Source organism: Bos javanicus, chromosome 27 (genome assembly GCF_032452875.1).
Source record: "Bos javanicus breed banteng chromosome 27, ARS-OSU_banteng_1.0, whole genome shotgun sequence".
NCBI lineage: Eukaryota > Metazoa > Chordata > Mammalia > Artiodactyla > Bovidae > Bos > Bos javanicus.
In genome coordinates, this window is record NC_083894.1 from 33,315,558 (window position 1) to 33,328,057 (window position 12,500).

Genomic DNA, 12,500 nt, shown 5'->3' on the forward strand with positions numbered 1-12,500 from the left:
AATTGTCTTCTTCTGAACAGAAGAATAAATCATAAATCTTATGATTGCATGTGGAATTGTCTGAGTGAGGTCAAAAAGATTACAATATTATAATCTTTTGTATAATTATACAATTATAATCAAAAGATTACAGTGAACTTGAATCTCTTGAAGGTGTTGGATATTCTGAAACAGTGGTGCTCAAAAACAACACATTCTGCTCTCAAAATTTTCTTGTAGTGAAAGTTAACCACATCTTCCACAGTTGGTGATGGGCTTTTCCCCTTCATGTGGGAACAAGAAATTAAGGCTATTCAGCGGTAAGGTTAGAGGTGAAACACACAAGATAAATCATAAAGTGCAACTTTTCTCATATTACCTCCTTTGAAACCAAGCCAGTGATGAATAGCTGAGGTCAAATGGTTTATCTGCAAAACACTGAATTCAAACCATTGCAAACCCCTGAGCTCATAAAATGTGAAGTATATTGAATACTATGCTGCTGCTAAGTCACTTCAGTCGTGTGCGATCCCATAGACGGCAGCCCACCAGGCTCCCCTGTCCCTGGGATTCTCCACGCAAGAACACTGGAATGGGTTGCCATTTCCTTCTCCAATGCATGAAAGTGAAAAGTGAAAGTGAAGTCGCTCAGTCGTGTCTGACTCTTAGCGACCCCATGGACTGCAGCCTACTAGGCTCCTCCATCCACGGGATTTTCCAGGCAAGAGTACTGGAGTGGGGTGCCATTGCCTTCTCCAATTGAATACTATAAAGTAACTCAAAGATAGGAATTGGATTTAAGTATCTTCTCTGCAAAAGATGTCTCTGCTCAACAGACTCTAAGTATCTGGAATAATTTTACAGTTAAAACAGAGTCAAGGAGGAAGACTGACTTGCTTGAACCCAAGTGCCAGAGAGAACAGTCTGGGTTTTAACCCGTTTTGTCTCCCAATTCCAAGTTCACATTGTCCAATACCCAACACTGAACTCCTGGGAAGTACAGCCTCTTACGAGATCACATCACACCAGAAAGGTGGCATCACCGGGGGCTGGCAGCCAAGACATGTGGGCAGAGAAGAACCTAGATCTATGTCACTGAAACACCATTTTATCTGTGCTTCTTTTTGATGACAGCATAAGACGCTCAAGACTCAGCCAAATGACCAGAAAAACCTCATGAAATTAACAGAGCATTTAGAGAAGTTGTCATGTGGATCTCATGGGAACACAGCTGGTGATGCAGCTGCCACCACTCCTGCTTCTCAAACACCAGCTTCTGTTGTAACCAAGAGCTGCAAAACCTCACTGAAAGAGCCCTCCTCAAGCCTGAACATTTTTTATTAGGGGAAAAAAAAAAGATGAGGGGACAAGGGAGGACCTGTAGGATATTCAGTATGAAAATACTCCTTCGTAAGTGACTTCCCTCATGGTCCAGTGGCTGAGACTCCACTCACAATGCAGGGGCCCCAGTTCCACACGTGCCACAACTAAGAGTTCACATGCCACAGCTAGAGGTCCCACGGGCAGCAACAAAGACCTGGCACAGCCAAATAAACGAACTAAAACTATAGTAGGTTGGAATTGTGACAGAAGGGAAATTCCACGTGTGTGTGTGTGGACTGCTTATACCTCTGAGAGGAGAAATTAAATGATGCCCAGTCACTGAAGGCAACACAAACTTGGGAAATAACACTGCAATTTTGAGATTCGAGTTTTATTTACAAGTAAATGAAGACTGTCCCCTGTAGCCGCTCATTTGGGGTGAGAAGAGCAATGTAAAGAAGTAGCTGTTGGCTCCACAGTGATGAGTGAGAGGAGTCCATGCCACTATTTCTTTAGACGATGATTTTGTAATTAAAATGAAAACAAAAACAAAAACAAAAACAGAACACATGATTTCTTCATGTTGCATCTGTGAAAGAATTAAAAATAAAAATGACTTTTCAAAACTCTATTATAGAGTCTCTCATCACATGTGTGAGGTGACCAGGCTGTCACTTCGTTTAGTGACAGCCCTGCTCCCCAAGAGCGACAGTCTCTGCGCAGAAGACTTAATACTCCTCGAGAGTATCTGCCCGAGGGATGGACAGGCCTCGATCCTTCAGGGCCTGGACTTTCAGCTTCTCGGCTTCCAGCTTGGTCTGCTGTTCCACCCTCTGTTCTTCTAAGATTTCTTCAATAGACACTTGCTGGAGAGGTGTGTCACTCTCCTTTTCTAAGTCCTACAAAACAAGCAGGTTTGGAAAACTTTACCTTGTGACCAAGAATAGAAAACATCACAGATACAAAGGCAAATGGATTCCTATATCAGGCTTGAGTTATTTTACTTGTGCCAGGGCACAAACACCCTATGGACAGATAACACTTTACAAAGGAATGGCTGGCAACACTCCTATAGAACACACGGGTGTGGTTTAACAGGAATCAGTATCAGTGTGCATAACAAAGCTTTAGTCTGTGCAAAGTCCTACATGAGTTAAGAACTACTTTTCTTACAGCTATTTGCCCAACCCCAGGAAATCCAAGAGAGAAGTCACCGAGGTCAAGGTAGCTTAAAATAAATTTTGTATTTATACATAGTCAAAGTCAGCGTAATTTCTGGAGCTTTTTTTTTTTCGCTAAAAAGTATAAAACACTGATTCAAAGTAGAACCCCTGACCCCCAGCCCCCAAGCCAAAGGCAATCAACTGGCCCTCTGTTAACACAGGACTACTTTCTCCCCCATGGCAACTAGTCTTCTGGAGAAAACCCCAGCAAACCAGCTGGGTTAGTAAACCATTTTGGCCCCAACATTCTTCACAAATATTGGCTACATTTCCCATTTAATATGGTAAAATATGCTAATATTTTTATTTTTGAACATCCTAAACATCTGATAACCAACTTGATAATGCAGAACTTTGCTATAAAATTATCCATCTACTGACTGTTTCTTCTCCTTAAGAAGTTTATCTAGGTATCACTTGGTGTTTCTGTAACATGGAAAGCCTCCACGGACAGGGTACTCACATTTCTCATCCTCCGACTTTTACTTAAAAATCTGGGAAGGCATCAACGCAAACGCCACCTCTCCAAACGTTCCAGCCTACTGCTAGATGCTAATTTGCAGAGGCGGCCAAGGCCTCAGAAGCCACAGCGGTGACACCACGGATGGAGGACTCTCCCAGAGAGGTTAGAGCGAAAGCCACATAAATTCCATAAGCAAGCCCTGCCCCCAAAAGTTAGCTGCATCCAGCAAAATATACATTATCAAGTGTGATCTTCCCTCACAGCCCATGGGCGGCAGAAGGGAAGACAATGTTCTTGGCTCAGTGTCCTACCTCCTGGACTTCCCAATGTTATGCGCTGAGCTATTTGTGTGGTTATGACAATGCTGTTTCCCAACAATCAGCTTATTACTTAAGGCCGTGTGTCTCATTATCCTTGAGGTAGAAGCCAGGGACTTCACAAACAACTGCGTGTCTACAGAATGCAAGTGGCTTCTAGTTTTGCGTTTTCCTAGAATTGGTACACGTCTTCAAACAGACCATCGATTCATAGAACTGTGGAAGCAGGCCCGAACCGTATTTCTTTAGTAATACCACTATAAAAAATTCTGCAGAATCTGAACCATTAACATACCAAAAAAAGAGTACTCTTCTCCACGAAAGGGCTCCCAGGAAACAATGACACTTCAAGAATAAACACAAATTTTTCTCTTCACATACATCTACACAGGGCCGTGTCTGTGCCAATGTAACTGGCACAGAAAGTGTATCTGTGCTGTTTTCTATTCTTCAATTAAAGCAGTGTGTGTGTGTGGTCTTGTGACTTAAATCTTTCCCCTGATAGCAAAGTAATACATTTCCTCTCTAAAAGTTAAATTCAGAAAAGTAAAAAAGGAGGAAAAAATAATCACCCACCATCCTACCATCCAGAGATTGGCCAGTTCCTCTGAATATTCAGTCAGACGACAATCCCGACCCCTACATCCCAGGATACCATGGTGCTTTACATCAACCACAAAAATATTTTTAAAACTTGAAAGTTACTTCATATATTTCATAGCAATTCTTGGACAGCATTGATTAGTTCTTTCTGTTTCCAACATGAACAAACACGACCCTGGCAGAATTACCTCCTTACTTTCGCGAATGGTGTATAGTTAAAAACTGCTATGAAAACAAATAAACAAACAAACAAACAAAAAACAGCTACAGACCAAGCCACTTCTCTCCAAAGACTTCTGTAAACCTGACTTAACATGTGGCTAGGGATTGTGAAATGCTACTGAAAACTTTAAAGATAAAATCAAGGTTTGATTTTCCTGGAAAACGCAATAATCAGAAGCACCAGGATCAAGTCAAAGATATTAAATAAAGCACTTTTAAAGTAACTGTTTAATGTAAACTGTGAAATCATTTTATCTTCTTTAAAAATGTCAGAGTAGTTCTAATATATATTTTGGAGAAGTAGTTTTCTAATGGTTCACATACATACACACTCACACCTACAGAAACACCACTTGAGAGGATTTAACTTTTTACTTGCCAGCTGGCTTTCCTGACAGATAATATGAACCTCCTCCTTGACTGGGAGCTAAGAAGCCAAGTGAGGTCGAGTCCATTCTCAGAAAATGAAGAAAGGCTTCTGCTGCAGGCACTCTTGCCCCCTGCTCCCTTTAAGACACAGATACCACACTGTACATGCCATGTGCCTTTCCCCCAACCCAACTGTCTGTACGCCTTGGAAGACCGTTTGCAAACAGCTGTTTAAATGACTACAAAATATTCCAGTGTTGGGAAGCCATATTTCATTGGACTATTCTTCTCTCGCTAGGTATCGGACTTCAATTTTCTGCTACTAAAGATACAAGAGTAATCTTCTAATGAACACATTTGTGTGGGACAGTGTTTTATATATATAATGGCTGCACCACTCAGCTCCTCGGACTTAGTTCCAGGGACTGAACCCTGGCCTCTGCGGTGAGAGTGTGGAGTCCTAACCATTGGACTGCTAAAAAACTCCCATGTAGGACAGTATTTTTTGATATCAGGTAAAAATCCATGATATTTTACTGCTAATGGGATCAAAATCTTTAATATGCCAGTAGGCACTGAAACAAAGCTGACTGTTCTCTGAAGCTCTCCTTTTACAATATCCCTTTCTTAAGCTAATTTGGTGGTTTCCCGTGAGAAGCTGGGTGAAGGTGGAAACATTTTTTCCTTCTTGAGAAGACAAAAAGAAACCTAACCGGTGTGATTGTCAAGAGCCATAGCAGCTTAACAGTTTTCACTTACTATTTCTCCTAGCAGGACCACATTTTCTCCTCTGACCACAAAAATCCCTCGAGGAATATCACCGTATTTTTTGCCCACATGAATACGCTCCACAGTCTGATGTAGCACTAAGTTAGCTATAAGTGTACAGGGAAGAAACAAAGACATTTAGTTCAAATTACTTTACAGGTAAAGGTCCATAACTCAATCAGTTATCTTGAGTAGAAACGATTAGCTGAACATGATTTTCAAACTTTCTAATTCTGGAAAATGCTAAAATTTCAAACAATCTCATCCTGTTTCATTCAGACACACCACTTGGAGATTTTTAAACAACTGCAAATAGAGTACTTGGGATTATGTTGCACTAATACAAGAAGGATGGTGGAAATAAATGAAGAAAATTAAATTCCTTATGAGTTAATTGCTGATAGCAACATGACTATAAGAAAATATGATAAGGTACTTGGAAAACTCTGAAGTCCAAACAACTGCAGAAGTTATCTTTTTTTTCTTTTAGAAGGAAACATTTTTTCTACTTTGTGCAGGTATGTGTGTGTGATGATTTATCAAAGATTTAACTTTGTTTCAGTACAGATGATTCATTTAATCCAATGTAGGTATTAATGGATTATGATACAACAGTAATCTGTTTTTTTCCCCTTGTGTTAGATGACTGTAATTTGGTAATCTGAGAGTAACATTAGTATTCACTACTTTCCCCTCATGTAGTCTGATGAATTTGACTTAAGGTTTAGGACCACAGTCTGTGCAGAAAAATTACTTTTCTTCCTTCAGTTGGTACTGCTGTCATCTTTGAAGAAACAACAGTACTATCATCTGTGATTCTTGTAAGTATTTCAATTATGTTGTTCTTCCTTAGGCCCAAAGCCACTGACCTAGCTGATGTCCAACAAATGTTGACATGAACTGAAGTTTCTCAAGACAGGAGCAAATATAAGGTCTCTTTAGAAAAACGCAAGAGACAGAATCAAGATTAAGACCTTGAGTCTGATGTATCCCAAAGTATAAAATCCTGAGCTTAATGTTGGGGGTCCCTAAAAAGCTTCAGGAAAGGCCTCTGACCCACTTTTCATTGGACAGGGAGGGATTACCTTCAGGGCAGGAACTGCTTTGAAGAGTAGTCGCACCCAAGCCAATGTACAAATGAGCAGCCTTTTCAGTAGACTGAGTGTATTTCTATCATCTGGCTCCCTCTAATGGGGAAAATAAAAAATAGTCCAAAACACTGTAACCACATGTTCTAGTAGTGAAAACCAGTTTTAGAAATAAAATATAAGCTTGTAAACACAAGCTTTCAAACCACCTAATTGTAATTTAGAAAACAATGATGTAGTGACTTAAAACACTATTTCATCATGCCAGGTACATGAAAAAAGTTGCAGATAAACTTCAATACGAAACAACATAAAAATACAGTGGGCAGCTCTTATCATCCAGAGGATGGGATGATAAAAGCCACCATGGCTCTTATCATCATGGACTCATGTAATACATACCAAATTGATCAATGCTTCTCAAAAAGCCTATAAGTGTCCTTCCATCTCGAAGCAGGACCAAGTGCTTTTCTGGGGAGAGGAAAAGAGATCTTTAAAAAATGAACTGTTAGCTTCAGCGAGTTTACAGGGAAACAAAAACAGAGTTAGTAGCAGATTAAGCTTTACCATTTCCTATTACAGAGCATTTAACGCAGAGTTCATTGAGAAACTAGAGGGATGACCAAGGCAGCTGGGGATTAGTTTAGATGAGAAGATGCGTGGTGAAAAGAATCTAAGAGGGGCAGCAGAGTGGGGAAGGACTGGGCACGCAGTCAGGGGGCCCAACGGACTGGCTCCAGATGCCAGTGCTTGACAGTTAAACCCTGTCAGCATCATGTCAGTTTCTATACCTGCCAATTTGGACATTTGATCTAGATGGTCTTTATGATCTTAATTTTCCAAAATTATTTTCCCCTCATCTTAGAGAGTTTCTATTTCACACTGTGGAATCAGAGACGGTTTTAAATAAAAACAGTACCAAAGACGTGTAAAATGAGGATGCTGATAATAAAACCAGAGCAAAAATTCAACAGAATATATTGAGGGCTATGTGCTGTTCTGGGGCCTAGATATATAGTAGAGAATAAGACTCAGAGTCACCAACCTCATGAACTTATAAGCCTGGTGGAGAAAAACAAACATATTTAAAAAAATGACCTATGGTGATTAGTCTAGCAGAATAAAAACAAGACAGCAGGATAATATGAGAAAGGGAGGGAAAGAAGCTATAGAAGAGAGGGTGGTGAGGACTTCCAGGGTAGTCCAGGGGCTAAGACTCCACACTCCCAATGTAGGGGGCCCAGGAACAAGATCTCATATGCTACAACTAAGAGTGTGCATGCTGCGACTAAAGATACCATGTGCTGCAACTAAGACCCGGTGTAGCCAAGTAAATAAACAAACGGGGGGGGTGGCGGGGAGAGAAGGTGGCTAGGGAAAACCCCTCTGAAGAGGTGACTCTTCGAGACACTGAAGAATGACAGTAAGCCAGTCACTAGAATAGCTAGCAGACTGAGCTACAAGGGAAGCCCAGAATAGCTAGCAAAAATCACTTATTTGTCTTTAATGCCATGCATAAAGTACTTTCTAAGTCTTCCCTGGTGGCTCAGAGGTTTAAGCGTCTGCCTGGAATGTGGGAGACCCAGGTTCGATCCCTGGGTCGGGAAGATCCCCTGGAGAAGGAAATGGCAACCCACTCCAGTAACCCACTCCAGAATCCCATGGAGGGAGGAGCCTGGTGGGCTACAGTCCATGGGGTCACAAAGAGTCGGACACGACTGAGCAACTTCACTTCACTTTCTACATGCAGAACGTGGACCATAAAGAAGGCTGAGCACCAAAGAACTGATGCAAGACTCTTAACAGTCCCTTAGGCAGCAAGGAGATCAACCCAGTCAATCCTGAAGGAAATCAACCCTGAATATTGGAAGGACTGATGCTGAAGCTGAAGCTCTGATACTTTGGCCACTTGATGCAAAGAGCCGACTCAATGGAAAAGACCCTGATACTGGGAAAGACTGAGGGCAAGAGGAGAAGGGGGCAAGAGAGGATGAGATGGTTGGATGGCATCATCAACACAATGGACATGAGTCTGAGCAAACTCTGGGAGACAGTGAAAGACAGGGAAGCCTGGTGTGTTATAGTCCAGGGGGTTGTATAATTAAGATGCAGATGCTATAATAAAGATGCAGATGCAGATGCTATAATAAAGATGCAGAACAGTGCAACAAGACAGTGATTCTTTCCTGAAGGAATTTATAGGCTTTTTTGTTGCTATAATTAAGTACCACAAGAGGGCAAATCTTAATTACATGAGACTGAGAGAAACTGTATCTAGCTGGAGGTATCTGAGTTGGACTTGAAAGTCAAAGTGAAGTTGCTCAGTCGTGTCCGACTCTTGGCAACCCCATGGACTGTAGCCTACCAGGCTCCTCTGTCCATGGGATTTTCCAGGCAAGCGTACTGGAGTGGGTTGCCATTGCCTCCTCCAATGGACCTTAAAAGGTAGATAATTTTTGGCCATGGGAAGAGTGACAGGGACTGGGAAGAGGAGGGAAATCTGTAATTTAGGCAGAAGAAAAGGGAGCTGTGTATCCAGACGTGTGGCTAAAAGTTGAGGGTGTGAAGGGAATAGGAGATGAAGTCAGAAAAGTACTGGGAGCAGGCTGAGTTTGGATGTGACTTCATGGGGAGTAAGACAACTCTGAAGATTCAACTGGTAGAAAAAGAATGGTTTTGAGGATATTACCAGAGTCTGAGACATGAAGAAGAGACCTGAAGCAGGGCAGAGATGGGAAGGGAGAGGATGAGAGGATCAAGACACTGCAGTTATAAGGGATGGAATTGGTCAACCAAGAGTGTTTGTATATGTAGATATGTGTGTGAGAGTGGGAAGCTAAGAGATGGGTTAAAGATGATGCAGGAATTTTGAGTCATCTTGTCAGGAAGGACCATGTACCAAAAGTCAGGAGTGAAAGAAGCAAGATCCCGTGGAAGGTGTTTTGCTGTTGTGATTCTCCAGTAGTATCAAGACACCTGTGCAGAAACGTCAGCTGGCAACTGGAGATTTAAGACTGGAAGGCCAAAGAAGTCTGGATCAGAGCAATTTCCGATATGCCCACAAAGAGGTGATACCATTATTAAAGTCCAGGAACTCTCCTAGAGATTTAAAGAAAGCGGCAGCCAAAGATGGAACGTAGGAGTCCATTTATTTTAGGGAACAATAACTGTTGCAGAGATAAGAAAATCAAGTACCAGTGTTGGAAAAATCAAGAAAATGAAGAATCCTATGATAATGGCATCACAGTGCCAAAAAGGGGAAGGAATGCATTAGACAGATGTCTTTTAAGACTGCAGTTTCAGAAGCGTGTTGACCAAAAAATCTGACTGCAGGGTGACAGAGGTGGTCTACACCAGGTAGCCAGGAAACAGCTAAAATGGGAGATATTTAAGAGGTTTAGGGGTACAGATGTGAAAAAAGGAATGGGAATTTGATGGTGAAATATAACTGAAAAAAAAATATGACAGACAAGAACATACATGAGGGGGAGCAAAAGATATGAGCAAAAAAGGGTATTAATGGATTCCAGAAGCAGCTGGCAGGAAAAATAAATAAGACACAGACTGAAAGGGAGGAATACTTCCAAATGAGATGAGAAGATGTGTGAAAATACAGAAAGACTGAGGAGAGAGGAGGAAAGTGTGTGTGTGTTGCAGTGAAGGCTGCATATGAAGTGATTTGAAACCACTGAGTAGAGGAGGAGCTTGGAATCTGCAAAAGGGGTTAGAGACTTGAGAAAAACAATTACTTTTGTTAGAACGGCAGGATGTGCTAGGGATCTCAAATAACTCAGATACATAACAAGAGAGGTGAGGGCACCATCCTCAGACAATTAGAATTAAAGATTTCATTACACGTTACAGACAGGCGTGTACAGTGGTTACTCACACATGAATTTGATCCAAGCTACACTACATTCCCTTCAGTAGCAAAATCACTAATTTGGATCTAAAAAGTGATTTCAGAGGATAGGGAGAGGATTTCATCACAAATTCATTCTTTACATGCACAGTAACTGCAGAAGATTGCTGAACTTGTTTGGAACTGCGTGGTAACTGTTTCGCAGCAATTACAAGTTAATGAGACAGATCACACAATTGTGCACAACTTTAAAAAGTGTTGTTTTAGGAGTAACTCACAGATCAGAGTTTGGAAGAACAAAAGACAACTGATACAACCGAGCTCTTCTTCAGGATAGTGACTAGGAATAAGGGAGGTCTTAACAGTAAGAGAAAACTAACAGAGAAAAAAAGTAAATTTGAAGTGACTCAGTCTTTCTGGAAAAGTCACTACCTAGTCTGAAAAGCTGCTGCTGCTGCTGCTGCTAAGTCACTTCAGTCGTGTCCGACTCTGTGCGACCCCCTAGACGGCAGCCCACCAGGCTCCCCCGTCCCTGGGATTCTCCAGACAAGAACACTGGAGTGGGTTGCCATTTCCTTCTCCAATGCATGAAAGTGAAAAGTGAAAGTGAAGTCGCTCAGTCGTGTCCGACTCCAGCGACCCCATGGACTGCAGCCAGGCTCCTCGGTCCATGGGATTTTCCAGGCAAAAGTACTGGAGTGGGGTGCCACTGCCTTCTCCATACTGCTGCTGCTGCTGCTGCTGCTAAGTCGCTTCAGTCGTGTCCGACTCTGTGCGACCCCATAGACGGCAGCCCACCAGGCTCCCCCGTCCCTGGGACTCTCCAGGCAAGAACACTGGAGTGGGTTGCCATTTCCTTCTCCAGTCTGAAAAGCTAAATACTCTCAAACGGTAAAAGACTGCAAACGGCCACACAGTATAAACCCTACGTTTAGTGCTAATTAAGTCCAACTGCTGTTGTATTACTATTTTCGTTTCTGCAAGAACCCTTTCTCTGAGAATTCTCATTCATCCACCCAGTAACCACCTGGTACTTCGAAATACCACAGGTGGGAGACGATGGACCGGGGAAACGGTAACTTTCACATGTGAGCTTCAGCAGCCGCATCCGTGAAAAGCAGAAATGAATTCAACAGCTTGCCCGGGAGATCCGGTGGAAGCTGCGAGAGGCGGGATACAGGCAGAAGTCGACAAAGTGGCAAACGGCGTGTCCCGTGACTCCGGCATCCTGCTAGGATGCCAACGCCGGACGTCCAGAACTGGACTAAATACACACCGCCCCCGGCCCGGACTCATTCTATCAGCTTCCTCCTTAAGAGGCACCCTCCTGGGAGGAAGGGTTTCACCCTAGACTTCACTCTGAGGAGATGAACTACTCACTGTCGATGTCCTCGATGAGGCTGGCGGTGCCAGGCATATAGTTCATTTTGAGTCGAGATGGAGCTGCAGCGTATGGCGGCGGTGGGCCAGCGCGTCCCACACCTCCTTCCTCCCACCGCGGTCGCCGCCTCTGCGGGACCGGGACAGGAACCCGGACCCGGACCAACGCCGCCGCCGCGGCTTTCAGCAGCCGGGGCCTGCCGGAAACGCCGCCATGTACACCACCCACTTCCGGGGCCACGTGCCCGCCCTCAGGAAGAGGCGGGACCGTTCATGTGGTTACCCCCGCCCCGGGATACCCTTTCCATAGCCCTGACGAGAAGGGGAAGAGGAGTCTAGACTGCACGGACAGTGCGGAGGTGTGTTCTCCCTTTTAAGGAACGCTCGTTCTCCTGCTTCCTAGACCCCAGAGACACAGACAGCCGCCCTCGGCCTCTCAGGACGCGGAAGCGGAGGGGGGGGTCGGGGGGCGGGATCCAGCCAGGATTGGCTGTTGCAGGCCGACCCCCTTTCCCTGCGGTCCATTCGCGCTTCCCCGCCGGCGCCTGCGCGGTGGGCCGGCAGTGAGGGGCAGGGGGGCGGGAAGTGCCTGGGGGCGGCAGAGCCCATGTCGGCCTTGAGGCGCTCGGGCTACGGCCCCAGTGACGGCCCGTCTTATGGCCGCTACTACGGGCCTGGGGGTGGGGATGTTCCGGTGCACCCGCCTCCGCCCATCTATCCCCCACGCCCCGAGCCTCCCCAGCCTCCCATTTCCTGGCGGGGGCGCGGGGGCGGCCCGGCGGAGACCACCTGGCCGGGGGAAGGCGGAGGAGGCGATGGCTACTACGCGTCTGGAGGCGCCTGGTCAGAGCCAGGTCGTGCTGGCGGAGGCCACCAGGTGAGCTTTGCGCCACCGGTCCCCAG

The 12,500-nt window shown here is 44.3% G+C and overlaps 2 protein-coding genes across 2 annotated transcripts in view; one reads left to right on the plus strand and one right to left on the minus strand.

The window, feature by feature from the left end:
- Positions 1-1,672: 1,672 nt before the first annotated feature.
- Positions 1,673-12,032, minus strand: LSM1 (LSM1 homolog, mRNA degradation associated). The gene is made up of 4 exons (XM_061404483.1): positions 11,598-12,032; positions 6,758-6,826; positions 5,259-5,374; positions 1,673-2,201 (listed from the first exon to the last, which is right to left on the minus strand). Exons 1-4 carry the CDS (start codon positions 11,641-11,643, stop codon positions 2,031-2,033), a joined length of 402 nt encoding a protein of 133 aa, XP_061260467.1. The 5' UTR covers positions 11,644-12,032; the 3' UTR covers positions 1,673-2,030.
- A 116-nt stretch (positions 12,033-12,148) lies between these two features.
- Positions 12,149-12,500, plus strand: part of BAG4 (BAG cochaperone 4) — a 30,803-nt gene continuing 30,451 nt past the window's right edge. The window contains exon 1 of the mRNA XM_061404481.1: positions 12,149-12,474. Coding sequence (XP_061260465.1) covers positions 12,205-12,474 — 270 coding nt within the window. The 5' untranslated portion in view covers positions 12,149-12,204. The remainder of the gene's footprint in view (positions 12,475-12,500) is intronic.

Coding starts and splice junctions, on each gene's coding strand:
- LSM1 (XM_061404483.1), bottom strand. CDS start 11,643: ATGAACTATATGCCTGGCACCGCCAGCCTCATCGAGGACATCGACA. Junction 6,827..11,597: donor CCTCATCGAGGACATCGACA/GTGAGTAGTTCA, acceptor TCCTCTCCCCAG/AAAAGCACTTGGTCCTGCTT. Junction 2,202..5,258: donor TGGTCCTGCTAGGAGAAATA/GTAAGTGAAAAC, acceptor CTTGTTTTGTAG/GACTTAGAAAAGGAGAGTGA.